At 52.9% G+C, this 20,831-nt stretch overlaps 8 protein-coding genes across 8 annotated transcripts; 3 read left to right on the top strand and 5 right to left on the bottom strand.

Moving 5' to 3' along the window:
• Positions 1–3,577: 3,577 nt before the first annotated feature.
• On the bottom strand, positions 3,578–5,638 carry GT037_001113 (duf-domain-containing protein; the record flags this gene model as incomplete). Its single annotated transcript, XM_038926160.1, has 1 exon — positions 3,578–5,638. One exon carries the CDS (start codon positions 5,636–5,638, stop codon positions 3,578–3,580), a length of 2,061 nt encoding a protein of 686 aa, XP_038792016.1.
• Positions 5,639–6,691: 1,053 nt separating this feature from the next.
• On the top strand, positions 6,692–7,141 carry GT037_001112 (uncharacterized protein; the record flags this gene model as incomplete). Its single annotated transcript, XM_038926159.1, has 1 exon — positions 6,692–7,141. One exon carries the CDS (start codon positions 6,692–6,694, stop codon positions 7,139–7,141), a length of 450 nt encoding a protein of 149 aa, XP_038792015.1.
• Positions 7,142–7,213: 72 nt separating this feature from the next.
• On the top strand, positions 7,214–7,932 carry GT037_001111 (uncharacterized protein; the record flags this gene model as incomplete). The annotated part of the gene is made up of 3 exons (XM_038926158.1): positions 7,214–7,300; positions 7,361–7,798; positions 7,852–7,932. The coding sequence occupies 3 exons, from the start codon at positions 7,214–7,216 to the stop codon at positions 7,930–7,932; spliced, it is 606 nt and encodes a 201-aa protein (XP_038792014.1).
• Positions 7,933–7,980: 48 nt separating this feature from the next.
• On the bottom strand, positions 7,981–8,676 carry GT037_001110 (uncharacterized protein; the record flags this gene model as incomplete). The annotated part of the gene is made up of 2 exons (XM_038926157.1): positions 7,981–8,219; positions 8,277–8,676. 2 exons carry the CDS (start codon positions 8,674–8,676, stop codon positions 7,981–7,983), a joined length of 639 nt encoding a protein of 212 aa, XP_038792013.1.
• A 505-nt stretch (positions 8,677–9,181) lies between these two features.
• GT037_001109 (tim21-domain-containing protein) lies at positions 9,182–9,966 on the bottom strand (the record flags this gene model as incomplete). Its single annotated transcript, XM_038926156.1, has 2 exons — positions 9,182–9,601; positions 9,661–9,966. The coding sequence occupies 2 exons, from the start codon at positions 9,964–9,966 to the stop codon at positions 9,182–9,184; spliced, it is 726 nt and encodes a 241-aa protein (XP_038792012.1).
• Positions 9,967–10,214: 248 nt separating this feature from the next.
• On the top strand, positions 10,215–11,737 carry GT037_001108 (aaa-domain-containing protein; the record flags this gene model as incomplete). Its single annotated transcript, XM_038926155.1, has 4 exons — positions 10,215–10,280; positions 10,348–10,630; positions 10,680–11,052; positions 11,122–11,737. 4 exons carry the CDS (start codon positions 10,215–10,217, stop codon positions 11,735–11,737), a joined length of 1,338 nt encoding a protein of 445 aa, XP_038792011.1.
• A 335-nt stretch (positions 11,738–12,072) lies between these two features.
• GT037_001107 (beta subunit) lies at positions 12,073–15,095 on the bottom strand (the record flags this gene model as incomplete). Its single annotated transcript, XM_038926154.1, has 9 exons — positions 12,073–13,105; positions 13,156–14,323; positions 14,375–14,420; positions 14,470–14,600; positions 14,691–14,768; positions 14,819–14,863; positions 14,914–14,919; positions 14,977–15,010; positions 15,078–15,095. 9 exons carry the CDS (start codon positions 15,093–15,095, stop codon positions 12,073–12,075), a joined length of 2,559 nt encoding a protein of 852 aa, XP_038792010.1.
• Positions 15,096–16,105: 1,010 nt separating this feature from the next.
• GT037_001106 (basic proline-rich protein) lies at positions 16,106–20,125 on the bottom strand (the record flags this gene model as incomplete). Its single annotated transcript, XM_038926153.1, has 1 exon — positions 16,106–20,125. The coding sequence occupies one exon, from the start codon at positions 20,123–20,125 to the stop codon at positions 16,106–16,108; it is 4,020 nt and encodes a 1,339-aa protein (XP_038792009.1).
• Positions 20,126–20,831: the final 706 nt, after the last annotated feature.

Here is a 20,831-nt window from a genome sequence, read left to right as displayed (position 1 = left end):
ACATACTGACCCAAGGTTACGTCCAGCTGGCCTGTTGAGTTTTCGCTTCGAGAGCTATGGGCCGAAGTTCGGTCGTAGTGAAGTGTCGTTCGCGCTAGCCGCGAGCAGTGTAAAGTGCATTCCAATTCTGTCACCGCTTCTCCTCGCTGAGCACCGATCCGGGGGGCCTACTAGTCACCGTTGAAGTAGCCTGCTCAGTGTGGCGCTTCTCTTATGAAGGCAGCCATCGCCAGCCCCGAAGCCTTCAAGATTGGATGCCACACAATATCGAGTTGTGACCATCGAGCTGGACAGCCATCTCATACTTTGCTCGCCTGGTGAAAAAGAACAAGGTGCTTGGCAGACCCTTTCACATGCCTTATCGTGCAGCGAAAGACAACGGATAGTTGGCGAGGTTGATGGCCGATCGGTGAGTGTCGGGTACAGTTACCTAGGGCGCGCCGAAAAGAAAGCCTATAGTGGCAACACGTGGTACGCTACGTTAGCGAAAAGGCTACGTAAGCGCGATTGCCATGACTTATCAGTAGCCTTGTCCATGTAACGTTCCCAAGCGATTACCACCATCACGAAATGCTCGGCGACGTGAGGTGATATATCCTTACCATATTGCATTTGATCAGGCAACATGGTGCAGCCTGCTTGCATTGTGGGAATTCCAATGCAGTTGAATTCAAACACACAGTATCACAGACCAGGCCGTAGACAAAGGCCTCATCTTTACCCTATGGCTTGGTTCTTATGCGGCATTCCCATATGGTTGAGAAGACAGCCCTACGGCGCTCTGCTACGACTATGCTAGACTACTTACCCAAAGCAGTAATTCTGCACTTCGAAATGTAGCAGCGCACTAGTGACGTAAGCGGGGAGAACTGGCTAGACTTGCACCAGCGCTTCTGCTGCTGAACGTGCATGAGGGCTGGAAATCCACCGCGTCTTACGCATCCTTCACCGGATCCGCTTTAGGGCTGTTCAATCTAACTTTGTGCAGCATCGCTCGTCGGCCGACACATACGCAAGCGAGACCGTACATCTTATCTGATGGTCTTTCCTTGACCGATATGCGACTCGTACCGCCAACAAGCATACTCATTCGGACCGCGTACAGCCTTGATCTTGGCCCTGCAAGGCATTAGCTCGCTATCCATAACAGGAAACACAACGCTTGTGCCCCGCTGCTGACACAGCTCGTCCTTCGCGACATGAGCCTCCGGCCTCGCTTCATGAGCCTACGAGATGCCGAGGCTAGCCAACCGGTTAAACAGTAAGCAGTAACGAAGGAGACGAGCCTATGAGACGCTCTTTACGATCAAGTTACACATTTGACTTCATCTGTTCCGCATCATACTGTAGCACAGCCAATCCTGAAATCGTACGCAGCGCTAGGCTAAAGCTGTCGAATGTTAATGCAAATACTCTGCATTATCTACACGACATGGTCAATACTGTCCAATGCGAAAAGTATTTGCCATGTCTTCACTTACTCCAAGAATCAGAGGATGCAGAGTAGCTCACTGGCTGCCTGCTGTACCACTGTGTGTCTCCCATGACATGGTCATGGATCAAGTGTCTCAGTCAAGTCGAACCTCTCCGCTTCCAAGTCATCTTATCACGGTCCCTAAGTGTGATAGTGCTATGGAACGGATGTCAGGGTCCAGCGCTTGTAGATCCTAGCGGACACTAACAGCCCTACAGGAAGCATGGCTGGCTTTAGCCCCGCTCCCTTGTCAAAGCATAACCGTCCAGACCTATCGTACGATGTAAGACCATTATACATGTGCTAAGTCTGAATGGGTGGGATACCTGGCAGGCATCGGGGAACCACGATGGCTTCCGCCCACTCTATCTGAAAACGGCGCTTGCTAACGTACAGACAGCCCCCGAAACATTAAGATATATCCAGGATACACTGTGGACCTGCAAGCATAATTACATGCAGCCTCCGAAACGTCCCGTATCTTGTTAGATTATCCAGGTGTACATAAAGCTACTTTCAAGCTCTGTACTGTGTTTCCAAGCGGATCCGAGTTAGCACCGAAAACACCAAAACCATCACCACCATCATGGCGCTGACTGCGTACCCGTCTCGCGTAAGCTTCCCAACACGAATCAGAAGACGAGCTATGTGTTTCGGGCCCGATCTAAGGCATGTCCCTTTCGGTATCCAATAGGCTTACGCCTCACGTTCGTCAGTGCGCATTCTGGAGGTTTTCTAGAAGGTGACTCCCTCCGCTTGGACACAGGGGAAGCTTCGGAGATCTCCAAGCATCAGAGCCTCATCACCGCCTGACATAGGGCTGCATATACGAAGGCCTGTGCTAGAGGCTTGGAAAGGCTTCGTTAGCGGCTCTTTCCTGTTGATGTCTACACCCGTTGTCGGCTAGACAGCCATGGGAGTCTATATAGCCACTCACCAGCCTCTCTTATTCCCAGACAAGGAGTGATGTCACCGGGCACAGACTCTCACACTACGTCACCCATGCAACACTTCGTGTCCCATTGGCATCTAGTCTTGAGCACTGACCCTATCCAAACTACACGTCCTTTCTAGAAGGCAGAAGGCACGGGCTTCTATGCGTGTCACTCATCTTGCATCTGCTACACACGCTAGCGAGCTTACACAGTGTACGCCCTACAACTCGTCACTCTCGCATATGTTGTACAAAGGTTAGCACCATACTGACAGTGCGGCTTGTATTTCTTCCTTCAAGACTAAGTGCCCATTCAGACGCATATATACAAACTACACATCGCAAAAAACCACTCTTCCATTGTACTAGAGGACTCCAGGTAACAGCAGGGAGCAAACAGAGAGTTTTTGGCTAACAATTTGAATTCTCTACAAAAGTGCTATAGGCACAATCTCCTTCCCCCATATCATAACTACCCGTATCATGTGCACTATTGTGCATCTTGTTTTGCATCAACCAACATGTAACATCTCACAACAAGCTGTACGATAGGTCTGCAGTTAGTAGTTGTGTTGTTGGGTATGAGCTGTATATAGCAATGTATATACATAATGCATGGCAACATCACCTCTGTGAGCTTCGTGAACATGAGCGAAGCATCACAGAAGAGAAGAATGAACGCGGATGTGCAGGAGAGCTACTGGGCCTCGGGAAGGAGTGAATGCATGAAGCAAATGTCGATCAAAGGAAGGATTGGGCGCAAGGTCTAGGTCCGGGTGTATGGTGCGGTGGTTTGGGCAACTGATATCGTGTGGTGGGTTGTTTGCTAGGGCCAATGCTGCATAGGTAGAGGGACCCAAAGTCCGAGTAGGGTTATATGGCCTGGATGTCGCAAGGAAACCAATATTGGGGATGGCGCAACGGCTTGTTGCTTGGAAATAGTTGTCGCAGGGCGCATCGACAAGTGCTTCGGGGTCGATCATGTTGCAAACGGGGCTTACCTTCACACTTCACCTCGACACCACTCATCTCCATGTGGGCCAACGAAGCTGAACATCTAGGTGTTCAAATGCTACAGATGATTAGCAGGAAAACTCCAAAACTCCTCCCATTTTGGGTTCCTTTAACGCCTTATCGCTATGCAAGACAAAAAAAACTAGGGGAATACTTTATAGTGTCCACAGACCGCTGCGTCGTTTGCCCATGGGGTAAACAAGAAGGGCAGCCATGAACAGACCAACAGTGATGCCGATAGCAATCTGGATCATGGACGCAGCGACGTTGAAGACGATTGCGTTCAAGCTGTCGGTTGTGGTCTGCATTACGTCAGTGATAAGTTTGGCCGGGAATGAAGAGGTGCTCACGTCGGCTGCTCCCCCTGACCCTTTAATTAGGGCAGACGCTGTTTGAAGAGCAGAGTTGATGCTTCCACTCGATGCAAGAGAGCCTGGAACTTGGACGTATACTGCAGGCAGGAGGACGGCGGCTGCAACTCCGTGACGCAACCGGCTGTAAAGGTTTGCTAGAACACCAATGGTGAAAGCGCCGAATGTGTAGGCGATAGGCGCTGACGACGAGAACTTCATTCCGGCGTAGAAGTTAACGATGTAGCCAGCAAAGGCGATGACAATCATAGCTGGCATCTGCTTGTATTTGGCCTGCACGGTAAATGTCGTGAAAAAGACGTAGAGCGGGACCATGAGAAAATTCCAGTAGGGGTTCATTGGGCTTTGGCACTGAGTCGAGTTGGTAGCGTTAGAGTCGATGGCGCCATATATAGCGGTACCAACAGTGATGCCGTAACCAAGAAAGAGCGAGTAGATGATGGCGAAGACAAGTCGGATGGAACCTGGTACGATAGCGCGAGACTGAAGCTCGAGGGCTGAGCTAAGCACCAGCCATCCAGGAAGGATCAGGGCGATGGCGCTCTGTGCAATAGCCGAGAAACAAAACAAGTTCCCGTTGTTAATGCTGCCAAACGCGCGTGCAAGGAAGCTCATGAGGATCGTCGCGGTGATCTCGAAAACGGTGCTGTATGTCTTGGATAGAGGGGCGATAACAAGTTGAAGCAGGCCTAGGACGATTCCGAGGACGAATATGACAGGCATGTCGATGGGGCGGGCCTTGAAGAAACAAGAAACTGCGGCGCTCGCCAAACCATACATCAGTACAGTCAGCCACCGCGGGTGACGGTCCTTGGCATTGATGACCTCGTCCAAACGAGCGAGAGCTTCATCTAAGCTGATAACATCGTGCAAAACCTCCTTGTAGATGTCGTGGGTGTCCTTGAGCTTGCCAAGGTTAACTCCTTGGGCTGTACGAACAATCTTGACTTCAGCCGTGTGAGTGAGGTTGTCGTCAAAGGAGATGATCATGCAGCCGGGGATGTAGAGAAATTGGCTGTTGATCTCAAGGACCTTGGCGGTGGTCGCGAGATACTCTTCGAGACGATGTGTAGGGGCTCCAAAGAGCATGAGGGCGCGGCACATACGGATGATGTACTGTTGTCGTTTGAGAATGTTGGCTACGTGGATCTTAATCTTGGCATCCTGATCTTCCTTTGCCTTCCAGACCTTGGCGATGATGTTGTTACTGCTGGTTCGCCTGTGGTTGCGTGGGCGTAGGGGGACATCCTTCTTTTCGTCCTTTGGATTCGCCAGCTTGGCTGAAGCGCCGATAAGAGTGGCCAGTGTTTCTGTGGACTGTATGGGCTTGTTCGCGTTGTACCATTTCCGCTTTGGGGTGCAGGCGCCTGAAGAAGATCCGGGCCTTTGTGAAGGTGACGTCTCGCTGACTTCTGATGATGTGTCTGTGTAGCCACGCACAGGTGTCTTGTAGGCTTGGAGGAGCTGGTAAAAGACGCCTCCGTTGGCGTTACCGGTAACGGTATATGCGCCATCAGGGTCCACCTCACTCAATGGCAGAGCATTGAAGTTTTGTGCGTTGAGCTCACCAGCATTGTGCGCGTTCAGAAGCTCTTCCGCATCGACGGTGTGCTGGTTGGTAGTGATTTCGTTGGAACCGGATTCGCTGACGCGGCTATAGCTACGGATTTGTTCGAGCGGCGGTGGAGGGACTTCAACATTGGCAGAGCTATTGAATCGTACTCTTGTCTTGCCTGTTGCTTGTTCGGGTTGTACGGAAGGTGTCGGGTATGTGGGTGGTATTTGCTGCATCTCATGCTCGTCAACGTGGGTGTGCTCTGACGAATTGGTGGAAGAGGGCTCCATTGCGACAGCTATAGCGTGGGAGAGTGTCGCGATGTTGTAGCACGATGTTTACTGAGATGAAGAGAAGAGTCGAGAGGAGTCGTTACATTAGAGGCGTCATGAGACTTGAATACTACAGCTGCCAGGCGTCGGCATTTCTCCGTTGCGTAATTGTCGTCGGACCGGTACACCCAAAATACATTTACGTTTGGCCGCGACTTGGCTGTGGATCCGGAACGAGGACCACCGGGTAGAGGCGATCAAAGGGGTCGCCGAAACAGGAAGCACACTTGCACATGGAGCCCAAACGCGTCGTCGTGGATAAAAAATGATGCAACGCCGACGTTCGAGAGCGACACCATGTGTCAAGGAATTGCTCTGATTGGCGCGTTCCCTGACTAGAACAAGTCCGTTATATCCGTGCCATCTTCGAAATATGGATCTTTGCATCAGCTTCTGGACGACAGCGCGCATCCCCGAGCTCAACATTGTCAATCCCCATGGGGCGTGCGCATAAGCGTGCACTCAATCCCTCTGTTCTTTGGTGGTGCGTCGGGTGAATAGCAAGCGCAGGGACTGTCGAGTCATCGTGGCGGAAAATTAGGTATCGTCACTTGACTGCGATCATAGCGCAACATCTCTCCGAACTAGCAGCGCGGTACGGGCTATACGTCTGGGTACGAGCTTTGTTCAGCATGTACCTCGTTTTCTTCGTCCATAGATCTTCAGCTTTTCAGGGATCACTATGTTGGAGACCATGACGCATGGTGTATTATTCAGCCACGAACGTTCTATCGTTTGATAGCAGCCACATATACACTGTTTCCACGTTTTGAAAACCAGTCACTCACGGATACTGTCACTCGTTATTGTGCTGCATACAAATTCTGGAAGTTTTCTTGCCATACGTGTAGCTCATGTCTGGAGACTAGTTTACTCCGGCTTACACCAAGGTCTGATAACAGTATTGAAGGGTCGAATCAACAGTCTTTCATGTAGGAGAAGATGTCATGTGGCTACACCTGTGCCGCTGCTGCGGTAGTCAGACATTGGTATGCACTCCCTGTGGGCAACATGCCAATTGAACTCGCCATTCTTCACAGCATCCTGCTGTTGTTGAAGCTACTCATTATCCTCTTCTGGGCACTTTGTACAAGAACCGTCAGATCTAACATCGACACGCACGCAACCGTGATGGTGAGTATGCAAAAAGTCTGCGTGACCTACGTGGCAGCAGACTGCGGTTCTATTATCCCAGGGAAGTCTGGAGCAGCCGCGGCTTTCAAAGCAGTCAAGATTCATCAAAAACTGCTCCAAGCGGGTATAGAAGTTGTTGATAATGGGCCTTTGGGCTACCATGATACGTCTTCACAGCTAGACGTGCTCGAAGAAACCATGACTTACCAGCCAAGTCCCTTCGTACCGCACGACATCCGCAATAGAGCTGATAATCTGGAGCTCCTTCGCAAAGTACGACGGAGAATGACCAAGAACTTCGACCAAGAGCCCAATGCCTTCCAATAACTTCTTGGAGGTGAATGTTGCATGCTGCCAGTGATCCTCTCTTGCGTTAAAAGACAATACAAATTATACAACATGGATGTGGGCTTCATTTATGTCGATGCGGATACCGATATGCATTCGCCAGTGGATGCCGATTGGAACGGCTACTTTGCGAGCATGGTTAGTAGTGTCCTGTGTACACTGGACGTGAGACATGCTGACTTCATAACCAACTCCTAGACTATGATGCAGCTCATGGGACGTCCTGGGTCACTTGTTGATTCAAACGCCGACCCTGTGCTCACTCACGACAAGCTCTGTAATGCTCGAAACACCGTCTTCTTCGGGACAAACATCTCCCATCCGGGGAACCAGAATGAGCACCTAGCTTATCTTCACGGCGAGCATTTCAAAGTTTTGTCGTCACAGGCGGTTGCACTCGATCCGCACGCACGTGCGCGTGATGCTTTGGAGCACCTGGAGTGTAAACACAAAGCTATTTGGGTACATCTGGACGTTGATTCCATCGATCCAGGCGAATTTCCTCTGGCAAATATCCTCAACTTCACAGGCGTAACTTCTACAAAAATGATGTTAGCCCTGGATGTACTCCTGGCCAGCGAGAATGTGATTGGGTTGACAGTTGCAGAGGTCAATCCAGATCATGATCCTGGCTTGGTAATGACGAAGAGATTGGCCGAAACAATTGTGGCTATGCTTGCGAGAAAAAGATCCTCATAGAAGCTCAAAAGAGTCCAGAGCTATGGCGAGACACTCGGAGATTTGAAGATGGTATTGGCATGGGCGAGTAGGACTGTCAAGTTTCGAGGCAGTCCAGCGCTGTTCTATTGTGCCAGTTTCTATCGTCTGGGTTCATACACACAAGCGACTTCTTCGTACATGTCTGCGTTGACAAGCAATCTGATCCTGCCTCTTTCTGTGAACCCAGCTTTCTGATAGAAGGTCTCTGCTGCCTCAACAGTACTGTCCAAGCATGCCGGCACACCCTCTTTGTCGCACAAGTCAAGACCCCAGCGCAACAGCATTGAACCTATGCCCTGGCGAGCATAATCAGACGACACAGCGAGCCACGTGAGATCTTCGACACGAATTAGTCCGTTGCAAAGTTCATCTTGCTAAGTTCAACATGACCTACCATAATGCGGCCTATCTCTAATAACCTCACGCGAAACCTTTCCAGCAGCTGCCAACCAGGGCCTCAAAACACTCCAATCCGTACCCGCTGGCAGCTTCCAAGCCGGCGGTTTCCAAGCTGTCCCTTCGGTCCTCACAGGATGACACCATACCGCGTAGCCTACAATTTTACCTTGTTCTCCGGTTGCAGCCTCATCAGTATGTCGGGCGACGAGGACCGTCATGTTAGGATCATGCATGTCAGCCGTGAACTTTTCTTCTACACTGCCTTGGAATGCTGCCCAAATAGCAGGGGTGGGATAAATGGCTCGCATGAGAACGTTTGAACTGAAGGCTTGGACATGGAGGGCGGCGATGTGAGGTGCGTCCTTGGGTTCTGCGGATGTGATGGAAATGGGCATTGCAAAAGATGCTTTGGTTTCTCAATGGATGGATGGCGTTCCTTGGCCAGAATTCAGGTGTTTGTTGTATTGGTTACTTTACAAGACTGTGGCGTGCATGTGTGGAACGTGGCTGGGCTCGTTTGGATGGGTCATGGGGTAACATTCGCGCTCGTGTACCGCATTCGGTGCCCCCACGAGCGACTCAGCTTGAGCAAGGACAAGTAAGAAACGGAGCAGAATGATTCAGTCTTGCTGCCCAAGTTCGCCCAGGCAGAGGAATAGAGTCGTGTAGTCCGTGGTAGGCGAGCGCACAGCTTCCTACCTTGCCCTTGCTTTTTAATCATTTTATTTTGCACCGAGAAGGCGTTTACAAGGGAAGAAAGAAGATTGCATGTTGGCTAGAACGGGCTGTTTTTCTTCAAAGGGGGGGGGGGGAACTTGAAAAGTTGAATTACGAAGAATGGCTCGTGCCTCTACTATGAAAATCCATCAAGAGCGCAATGCGCCGTGAGACTCATATATCTCACCACCACCGCGCTCCAAAAATCTTGGGTGCGACGCTGCTCGACTTGTTCCCAGCTACCAGGTCAATCCTCTGATGCCCCTTGACATCCACGGCAAGCGTCTCATACTCGTAATCATTCTGGCTTGGTCGCTTGGTCAAATGCACATGTACAACACCCTGCCCCAACGGACCTTCGACATAAAACTTGAAGCGCAGGTGCTCTGTGCCCCACTTGTCTGTCTCTTGGGTACTGCTGAGGTAGCGATTGCGCGCCCATCGCGACCAAGACCCTTCACCAAATGCAGCAATTTCAGCGCCAGGGCCGAGGAGTTTCTGACATCGGGCGTCCTGGCGTATCATAGTTGTCGCGCGGTTGAAGTAGGCGGTCTTGGAGGAGGGACTGAAGACATCGGAGAAGAGAAAGTAGCCAACGCCGCCCTTGATATTTTGTCAGTGTTGCGCCCGCAGAGAGAGGCGGGGTGAAGGGGAAACCTTACTGTTGCTACTATGCCCACCAGGACTACTACCAAGTTGAAACTTTGCTGTGTAGTCCGCACTGCTTTTTCGCCTGGCGATAGCTCCGACCATCGGACTTGGCCCGTGTCGCCAGTCAAGGAAATGGATTTCCTCTGTGGTTTTGGAGGCGGACTGCTCGTCGAGCTGTGTGTAGCTTGTGCATGGTGGGTGGTGGAGAAGGCGATGCGCCCGATATGCGCTCTCCGCTGTGAGGCATGTATGCGCGGCAGGACCAAAGTTGGACGCAGCAGTGCAATCGCTTCGGTAGGTTTGTATATGGCAGCCATTGTGAGTGTAGTTGTTGTGTGTGAATGGTGACGTTCAAATGCGGAGCGGAGCTCGTGTGACGCCGGAGGTGAATGCAGCCGCGGCTGCAGGTTCCATGGTCGTGGCGGGCCGGTTCCTGGACTGAAGCTTAGTTTTGGCATCGACCACGCTCGCTGCAGCAACACGTAGAGCCGACTTTTGCTTCTTGAGCACGATTCCACGCCAGATCCATACCACAGAGCACCGCTGAAGGCGGAAACCCGGCACCATGAGCTCAAATAAGAAGAGTAGCCTCACCGGCTATCTCCCCGACATCCTCATGGCAGCTGCTGCAGTACGTCCCTTCCCACGCATGCGCCGTGTCCTCCCCACATGTGCCCTGCCCTCTGACGCCTCGGTAGCCTCTGATAGCCTACTTCGTCATTCGCAACCTCCTCACACGCCTCGACCCGGAGGCTCAACAAAAAGAAGAAGCCCGCGCCAAAGCCTCTGCTGCGACGCGTAAACTCGACGCCATCCTCACCAGCAAGCGGCGGAAAAGCTATGGCGAGTACGATAGCGAGGACGACGACACAGAATCCCGGCCCAGACGGCCGAGGATACAGGACCTCAACCTGAGCACCTACGAACAGACGATTGCCATGGAGGTTGTTGCGCCTGAAGAGATTCCCGTAAGCTTCGAGGGTGCGTTACAAGCTCCTTCAAGCTTGGCCCATGGGCTAACACGTCGCAGATATCGGTGGCCTCGACTCCATCATCGACGAACTCAAGGAATCCGTCATCTACCCCCTTACCATGCCCCACCTCTACTCGCACTCTTCCTCGCTCCTCAGCGCACCCAGCGGCGTCCTCCTCTACGGCCCTCCCGGTTGCGGAAAGACTATGCTTGCAAAAGCCCTCGCGCACGAATCGGGCGCCTGCTTCATCAACCTGCACATCTCGACTCTGACAGAAAAGTGGTACGGCGACAGCAACAAGCTCGTCAACGCGGTATTCAGTCTGGCAAGGAAACTGCAACCAAGCATCGTCTTCATCGACGAGATTGACGCAGTTCTCGGACAGAGGAGGAGCGGCGAACACGAAGCCAGCGGCATGGTCAAGGCCGAGTACGTTTACCCTTCTCCAGTACCGTCTCGTCCAACTTGCGACCAAATCAAGACTAACCCTCCCCCCAGATTCATGACCCACTGGGATGGCCTCGCCTCCAGCACCTCCTCCGGCACATCGACTCCCCAGCGGATATGCATCCTCGGCGCCACAAACCGCATCCAAGACATCGACGAAGCCATCCTCCGTCGCATGCCCAAGAAGTTCCCCGTTGCCCTCCCTTCAGCTACCCAACGCCACAACATCTTCTCTCTCATCCTGCGCGGCACAAAAATCGACCATCAGAACTTTGACTTGAACTATCTGGTTCGTGTTTCGGCTGGAATGAGCGGTTCCGACATCAAAGAGGCATGTAGGGACGCGGCCATGGGCCCAGTCAGGGAGTACATCAGGAGAAAGAAGGCAGACGGCACCCTAAGGAGCAGTAAAGGAATGGCCCAGAGCGATGTGCGTGGACTGCGTACAGAAGACTTCTTTGGTCGCGGAAAGGGCCTGCGAGAGATGGAGTCCATTGACGATACACGCGAGGAGATGAACGCACGCGTACGCAGCACAGTGCACACTACGTCTGAGGAGTCCGTGTCCGAGGAAGCGAGCAGCAGTGAAAGCACAGCGAGCGGCGAGGACAGGTTCCGCGATTCGGCATACCAAGGCGCGGCCAACGAAGAGGCCGTCGTGCGGTAAAGCTAGTCTTCTGCCCATGTTTGGCATGGGACAAGTATTTGTAAAATGTTTGTACATTTTGGAATGTTACCAAGACGACACGAACGTATATATGGGCGGCGTTACTATCATGGGCTAGATATACGTCTCCAACCAGAGAGGCGATACCACGTCACATCATATCATGTTACAACAAATCAATCACAACTTTGATCATGACATCTGCTTGCTAAACATCTATATCTTTGTATCATTTTCCGTTACTGTACGTACGCTACGTGTAGCAACCACACGACAAAAAGCCCAATTGCAGCTAGAATGCATCCACTAACCACGACACCACTTTACTTGCACATTTACTTCTCCTCCTCACTCTCTTCTTCCTCGTCATCCTCTTCTTCTTCTTCTTCTTCTTCATCTTCCTCTTCTTCAGCATCGGCAGCAATCTCCTCGTCCGCGTCCTCTGCTTCTGCCTCGTCTTCTTGAATCAAAAGATCCTCCACAGTGCCTCCTTCCTTCTCCAATCGCAAGTACTCATCCCATTCAGGGAACATCTCGGCATCGCCCTCGCCGTCCTGGGGTGGCGCGCCAAGGAGTCTAGCAACCTTGGTCTTGTTCTCCTTCTCCAGAGACTCCTTCCATTGCTTGACAAGGCCAGCCGTCGCGCTTGGCTTGTATGTTTGGGAGAAGAGGACGGCCTCGGCGAAACGGTTGGTCTTGACGAGTAGGTCGATACACGCCTGGACATCTCCGACCTGCCATAACGCAGAGAAGGCTACGTTGTTTGCTGTGGCATTCTCAGCCAATTCAGCAAGTTCACGAAGACCGGCCGTGTCAGACGTCGCACTGTAAAGGAGAAGGAGAGAGCCGAGATCCTTGGCCTTCACAAAGCACTCTTGTGCGAGCTTGACATCCCAGTTTGTTAGGGCAGCATCGCCGACAGTCTTCCACTTGTGTTCTGTGTCTTGCTCGCGAGCAATCTCAACAGCCTGCTGCAAATCGCCAAGAGACAAGGCAAGGTCGAAACGGTGTTCAGGATCGGTGGCAACCTTGAGCGCCATTTCCTTGTAGCCTTGACCTTCCAAGAACCGAGCAATCTTGTTGTTTTGGTCTTTGGGCACAGAAGGAAGCGTCTCCTCAGCGGCTTCCAGGTCACCTCGGAGGATAAGCGTTTGGTACTCAACAACTGCCAGAGACAGGGCGAAAGAAACCACGTTGACATCCTTGTCGGCGATATAAATCCTGGAATCACGGGGTAGGTACCCAAGGACGTAGTGTGGTGAGTCGAAGTGAGAGATGGTGTATGTTTGATCGCCAACAAGGTAGTTCAGGCGGTTGGTGCTGTTTGTGTAGATGAAGCAGTCTCCAACCCAGGTACCAGTGCGAACGCTGTTTTATCATTAGTCTCAAGGTTTCAATCATGTCCCCTTTGAACATACCTCTCGTTGATGTCGCACACAACCTCGAATGCAGATTCGGCGCCGTCCTCGTCTACTTCGCCGTTTTGCACCGCCTCCAGGTAGTTCTCTCTGGAGTAACGTAGCACGTAGAAGGTGTCTTCTGTAGCCAAAGTGACCAGCTCCCCGCTCTCAGACCAGTATACACTCTTGGGTTCAACCTCTATCCGTCGGACCAGAGCACCAGAGTCCCAGTCGAACAGGCCAATGCCACCTTGACCCTTCACACCAAGGAGTACGCCGCCACTCAAGCCGTCGGCTGAGAAGCCTACATTCAGAACACTCCGCTCCTTGAAGTTGCGGAATATCTTGACACTGGTAGAGGATTCCCGGATGGCGTAGTCTTTGTCATGTTCTTTCGAGGCCCAGCAAAAGTCAAGTGCGCTGCCGAAAGCTTGGTTACGAAGAGCAAGCGCAGTGTAGATGATGTATTCGCCATCACCGCATACTGCGACGAACCGTCCATTGGGCGAGTGCAGTAGTGCCTGCGGGTATAGCTCAGTTGAGCCAAGGTCCTTGCTGGGAAGGGAGAGGCGCTCTCCATCCTTGAGCTGATCGCTGCCCTTGATCACCGATGTGAGGATATCGTTGTTCTTCGCCCAAAGCAACTTTCCGCTACCATCCATGCTGACTGCCGGCTCTTCACGACCCATGGTAATGACGACAGCGCCGTCATCGAATCCGAGCGCGACACCATTCCTTCCTTTCTGGTAGGATACGCACCATGCGCGCTCCAAGCCATAGTTTAGGGACTGCTCCAACCGGTATGTCGAAGAGTGCCAAATCTTAATGGTACCATCTTCAGATCCAGAAATGATGACAGGGAGCTCGGGATGGTATACGGCGAAGCTGACGTTGGAAGTATGGCCTTCAAGTGTCGCAATCAGCGCTTTTGTGGTGTAGTCCCAGACCTTCACCGTCCGGTCATCGGAGGTTGTGAGGAGGTATGGCTTGTCTGACTGCGGGTAGTAGTCGATGAAGTTGACACCTTTGGTCTCGTGCGCCTCGAGGGTAAAGTTGGGGGTGGAGCTGCCGAGCGACCATATCTTGACGGTTCGGTCGAGACACGCAGATGCGAATGTGTTTGGGTCTTTAGGATTTATCGCGATACCCATAACATAGTGTTGGTGACCAGCGAATTCTTGGACACCTGCAATGTGTTAGCATACGCCATGATGTGTGGCACAGCAGGTCCACATACACTTCCATGACTTGTCCCAATCCCACAGCTTTATTGTCATGTCATCCTGAAGCTACATTAGCTCGATCCTTGTGTTGCTGGAAATTGTTACCCACACTGGCGGTAAGGACGAAGGGTTGTGTTGGGTGCACAGCAATTGCGCGAATGTAATCGGGATGCGCCTCGAAAGATGTGACCTTCTCCGAAGTGTTGTAGTTGTAGACGCGCAATTGGAAGTCGTCGGAACCTGGACCGCCATGTCAGCCTCTCTTGCTGAGGATTCGGGTGTTTGGGCCCTTGCCTGCTACTATCCAATTCTTCCTCGCGATGAAGCGACCGGCGCGTACGGGTACATCGGTGAGCTCGAAGGTCTTGACGATGGATTGCGATATGTACGACCAGATGTGGACGTGGCCTGCTTCCGTCAGCGCTCTGCCTATGTTGGGGGTTTCCAGCTATGCATACCGCTATACAAGGTCGTGAGGATCCATGGCTCGGTTGGATGAAAGTCTTTGGTCAGGTTTAGCGGCGAATGTTTTGGGTAGAGGTGCTGTTCCTACCAATGCCTATGATATGTCAGTTTACCCTCTGGTGGTTGATGTGCGTATGTCGAGTCTGCTTACCTTTGACACGCTCCGACCGCGCGAAGAGCTGCCTCTGTAGTCACAGTCGAGTTAGATACACCTCTGTCTCCAAAGACATGCCATAGCGCATTGTTGCGTACCTTTACGTCCAGACGCATTGTTGTAGCTTAGGTGTGTATGTTGCGGAGGGGTGGATTATGGGAACGTGGCTTTAGTAGCCAGTCCACAAATGCGCAGGCAGACGCCGAAGGGTTCGAGGATACGGGAACGGGTATCGCTTGCGTATATGGTCGACAAAGAGGAAAAGCTAGTCACGGGAAGAGTTGGCGTCTAACTGCCTGTTGTCCTCCGCAATGTGTTCGATGTTCGGCGGAGCTGCGCCAAGACACCGACAGGGTTCACGTCGCTACTTCCCAACAGGGCATGTTCGGAAAACCATCGATGGCAGACGAAATGCGAACAATACCGCCTCCGCTAGTTGCACGGTTGTACATCAGACGCCAGCAAAGGAATCACAACGAGTTAAACTATGAAGGTCAACCTCTGTCGCTGATGCCCAGCCCAAGCCATCCATGAACGTGGCGGCCACAGAGGGCCTCGAAACCTCACGCCTTTTCCTCACATATTGGTAATTCTCAGCGAGTAAGTAGATTTTTCAATTCCATCCCTACAACTATATACTCGGAACATCAGCCTCCCCACAAATGCCCCCTGCGCTGCCGCCTATGCATGCACGACGCATCATGAAGATTCTGACTACACTCCAAACCTTCCACCCATGGCAAATATGGCCATTCCATATATCGACAAATCGACGACAGGAGAAAAAAAACGGTCTAGCTTGTCCGCAAGCATAGACTGGTATCTTAGAAGAGAAATACAGTGAAAGGAGAATATATGTTAAAGTATAGTGTGTAAGTTTATGGTGGTTTGAGCGAACGTGTTGGAATGATAGTGACGAGAGAGAGATGGTTTGCGGCTAGATCCTGTCAAGATACTAGCTTGGATGAGGTCGGTACGACAGATGGTCGTAGATATGAGACAAAGCGTGTTGCCGTGGTGTAAACACATCGGAAGGCTTCCCATCATCAAGGCGTGTTGCTGAGCTACTCACGTCCGGTATATAGTACGACCGCAGTCTCAGTGAGCAAGAGCAAATCAGCAGTCCTTAGTTCCAGCCAAGAGAGTTCTCGGCCATGACTGGAGCAGAAATCTGTTGTGTGCGAACACTGCGTCCCTGAGTGCTACTGCTGCCTTGACTGCCGCGACTACCAGGCGTCATCCGACCATTTCGAGCACCGTGCATCCAAGCAGCAGCGCCGCCTGGAATCGAACCGTAAGTCATGCGGCTTGTGCTGGGCACAGAGCTTGCGCGCTGGTGGGCCATACGCTTATTCCTGTATCGGCGAGCAACGAAGAACATGGCCGCACCGTACGCGATGGCACCGACGATGGCACTGCTGGCAACAATGGCACTGGTCTTGTTCACAGTGCGGCTGGCGCCGATATCACCACCCATAGCACCACCGTCACCAGAACCGCCAGTAGAGGTGGCGCCTGGCTCTTCGGCCGCGTTGGCAGGGCTGCCGTCACCTGGAAGCTTGCCGGCAGGAAGAGGGCATGCGGTATTGATCAAGGTAGTAAGGTCGTTGACTGTCGAGTTCTTGTTGTTCCAGAAAGCATCCGCCGGGTTGCGAAGCTGAGCTGCGAGCTTTGTTTGCAAGTCCGCGGGGATAGTGAACAAAGCCAGCGTAGTGATGAAACCCTGGTACTCCATAGTGTTCAGTGGCTTGAGTCCGAAGTTCTTGACCTCGGTGGATGAGATGTTCAAACCATCAGCAATAGCCAGAGGCAAGTAATGGAAAATCTGCTGTCCACCGTCGTTCGCGGAAACGAATGGGTAGTTCAACGGCCACTTGAAGCACACTTGGCCCATGAAGCTGTTCTGAGGGATCTCTGTGGGCACTCCTCCGGGTGGCGCAATCATCCTTGGCAGGTTCGATGGGATAGTGCTGGCAGTAGGGCTAGGAGTAGGCATTGTGGAGGCCTCTACAATGATGCTAGTACCGACGACGAGAGAAGTTGCGCTGTCTGTAGCGGTTGGCTTGAGGGAAAAGATCGGTGGTGCCGTCTTGGTGGGGGTTGGTGTCACCGGGATGACGAGAGAAGGAGTTTCACTCTTGGTCGATGTAGGTGTCTCGGATGTTGGCGGTGGCGTGGACTTTGTCGAAGACGGCAGAACAACGGAGCCGGTGCTGAACACTGATGTAGGAGCCTCGCTGAGTGTAGCATTGGTAGAGCCTGATGCACTCAGAGTAGGCGCGGCGCTGCCAGGAGACGCGGTCGAAGTAGCCGATGAAGGCTCTTCGGAGGCCGGGACGCTGAGTGAGCTACCTGACGAGGTTGGGACTGCTGACGCAGATGTTCCGACGGAACCTGTACCAGAGGGTGTGATGCCTGAGCTTATCGTGCCCGAAGGCAGGATGGTATCAGAGAGCGTCGCAGAAGGTGTAATGCTGGCAGTTTCTGAGGGTGTGGGCACGACGCTTTCAGAAGCAGGTACGCCCGACGAAGACAATGCCTCAGAAGTAGGGGTAGGTACAGCACCAGATGGCAACAGGCCTGAAGAGGGAAGCACGCCAGATGAAGGCAGAATGCCAGAAGAGATTGGCAGGCCTGAAGATGGCAGAACACCTGAAGAGGGCAACAAGCCGGAAGATGGCAGGACGCCAGAGGAAGGAAGCAGTCCCGAGGATGGCAATACTCCAGACGAAGGCAGGATACCCGAAGACAACAAGCTGGAAGGCAAGATGGTCGGGATGATGACAGGACCAGTGCCAGTAGGGAGAGCAGAGTCTAATCCAGATAGAAGGCTCGACAAAGCACTGGGCAAAGCAGATGCTGGAAGATCCGAAACAGCCGATGACAAGAGTGAAGAAAGAGCTGGAGGAAGGAGACCAGACGCACTGGCAGACGCTACAGGAGTGGGTGCAGTGGACGCGAGACCGCTACCAGTAGGCAAAACACCAGGCAATTCCGAGACAACCGAAGAGAGAAGACCTGGAACATCGAGGATTCCAGAGCTGGTAGCTGCAGTCTCTGAGGTGGGAATGGCACCAGAGCTTAGAAAAGTCGGTGTCGGAGTGGCAACAGCAGATTCTCCCGTGCCTAGAGCGGTGGTAATTCCAATAACGATGCCAGAGGATGGCAAAAGCGGCGATCCACTTGAACCAGACGCAGCGACGCTTGTAGGAAGGACTACGCTCTCGGGAATACCTCCAGTAGAGCCTACTTGGGTGGTGGCTGCAGGAGCTTCGGATGCGAGAAGGGAAGACAAGAGTCCACCGACCAGACCGCCAGATGAGGTAGGCTGCACAATGGTCTCGGGAACGCCTCCGGTAGAACCAACTTCTGAAGTAGGCTGTACAATGGTCTCAGGGAGGCCACCAGTAGAGCCAACTTGCGAAGTAGGCGCAGGTGGAAGAATAGATGAAAGGAGACCACCAACAAGGCCAGCGGAAGAGGTGGGCTGAACAACCGTTTCAGGGATACCGCCAGTCGATCCGGGGACGATGAAAGGCCCAAGGAAGCTTGATGCATCAGGAGAGCTTGGTGCAGCAGAAGAAGCAGGAGCTGCAGTGGGTGTCACGATAGTCTCCGGAATGCCTCCAGTAGAACCGACAGCCTGCTCCGATGATTGAGGCACGGTCGACGAAATGGCCTGGGTAGGCTGAACGACAGATGTGGGAACTCCGCCAGTAGAGCCGATGATAGGGTTGAGGAGCGATGAGAGAAGTCCGCCAACAAGACCGGCAGAAGTTGGCGTCGCGGAAGGCGACTCCACGACCGACGATGATGGCTGAACGATAACATCGGGCAATCCGCCTGTAGAAGCAGGAGTGTTCTCGAGACCAGGAGGCTTGGAAGTAGGCGCAGTGGAAGTTGGCTGTACGACAACATCAGGGATACCACCAGAAGAGGCGGGCGCGTTGTTTACCACCGATGAAGACGGCTGAACAATGGTCTCTGGAAGACCTCCAGTAGAAGCAACAGCCGAGCTCTGAATGGCTGAAGTTGGCTGTACAATGGTCTCAGGAATGCCACCTGTGGAAGCTGGCTCACTTCCAACAATGGGAGACGACGGCTGCACGATCACATCAGGTAATCCTCCAGTCGAAGTTGCCGCTACGCTCTGAACAGTGGATGTAGGCGGCACGACGACGCTGGGCACGTCAGAGGAAGCAGGACTGTTGTCGACGGCAGAAGATGTGGCAGCAACTGAGCTCGGGGCAGAGGAGGTTGGCGGGACAATGACGTCCGGAAGAAGACCGGTTGAGCCGAGGATAGGACCCAGAATAGGGCTGTCGGCCTTGGTGCTGGAAGCAGGGCTGCTCTGTGCTGTGGAGGTAGGCTGCACAATGGTCTCAGGGAGACCGCTGGTGGTACCGATCTCTACCGCTGGTGGTGCAGATGACTGAGCAGCTGATGAGGAAACAACAGTGGTCGGTTCAGGCTCAGGAATAGGCTCAGGTGACGGAGTAGGCTGGATGATGGTCTCTGGGAGACCACTAGTGGAGCCAACTTGAGGAGGGTTCTCCACAATGGGGGTTTCGGCTGGTTTCTTGCTTTGCGGGGCCTCTGGAGTGGGGGTTGAAGCAGCCTCAGAAGTTGGCACAAGGATGGACTCCTGAACTTGGCTCGATGATCCAATGCTGGAACTTGACGGTGCTGGAGGTGGAGGAGGCGGGGAAAAGACACTGCTTTCCGAGGCAGAAGCAGACGAAGAGCTCTCAGGCAGTGTGGTTGGGAGATCGTCCAGTGTGGAAGTCAGGGTGCTAGTTGTGTCGACATCGCTGGTGCTGATAAGTGAGTCTGAAGAGGCAAGAGCCGAAGTGTCAGAACTGCCACGGAAAAGCGATTCAATGAAGGACGGGAAGTCCATCTGACGCGATGTGAGTTGCGAGGAGTAGCTGCTAGACTCTGGCTCAGGAGACGGGGACGGAGTGGCTGCCGGGGTAGTCGAGTTGGTTACGATCTGTCGCTTCACTTGCCTGGGAAAGTAGTATCGGGGACGGCCTTGGGTTTGTTGAGGTCCTGGTGCAGGCATGGCCTCCGCTGTCGTGAGCGGAGAGCCAGAAAGACTGGCCAGAACAAGGGCGGCGGCCCATACTGTGGCTGAGCGTGGCATGTTTACGATTATATTCCCCGGTTAAGTAGAATTAAGTGTCTTGAGGGTGTCGAAGGTGGTATACGTAAAAGCCTGCTGCTGTCAGATATGAGGTTTGCAGGCAAAGTCAGAAAACATACTGTCAGGGCTTTGGTAAACGAGTGTACTTGACGAATGTCAATGGTGGGTAAAGAATGGACCTGTAGGCTGTCAGTCTCGACGAAGAAGGCGCGTCGCTGAGCGGACAACTCACTAGACTGTCGATGCAGCTAGGAATAGATGGCGATGCGGTTACAGCGTCGTCGCAATGTAGTCGATTTGGTCGCGGGCCTATGCTGTCATGTTTGACGCTGACGGGTACCGGAGAATAGTCGTCGCGCGGTCTAGAAGCACGCGGTAGTGGACCAGGGCCGAGCAGAGGTTGGTTCACACGTGGGTGCCAGCCAGGAAGCAGATGCGCAACAAAGAAGCGTAGCGGACGGTCGAAGCGGTGGTCGTTGCTGTCGCCTAAGCAGGCTTTCGTAGCGGGAGCGTTTTCTTTGTTCTGAGCAGCGGGTGGACGTGCGCGTCGTGGTTGGGTGCAGCGGGGTTGGGGCGCGTCTTCGTACGTGTGCGATGCTAAAACGAGCGGCGGCGACGTTGATAGGCAACGGTCAAATTACTAGTGATTGCGACGATGGAGCGATATTGCTTTTGAAAGAGTGGTCGTGATTCGGAGAATCGTGCA

The sequence above is a fragment of the Alternaria burnsii genome, assembly GCF_013036055.1.
Source record: "Alternaria burnsii strain CBS107.38 chromosome Unknown 705, whole genome shotgun sequence".
Lineage (NCBI taxonomy): Eukaryota > Fungi > Ascomycota > Dothideomycetes > Pleosporales > Pleosporaceae > Alternaria > Alternaria burnsii.
Note: the sequence above shows the minus strand (reverse complement) of the source record. Positions and strands in the feature narration are given on the sequence as shown.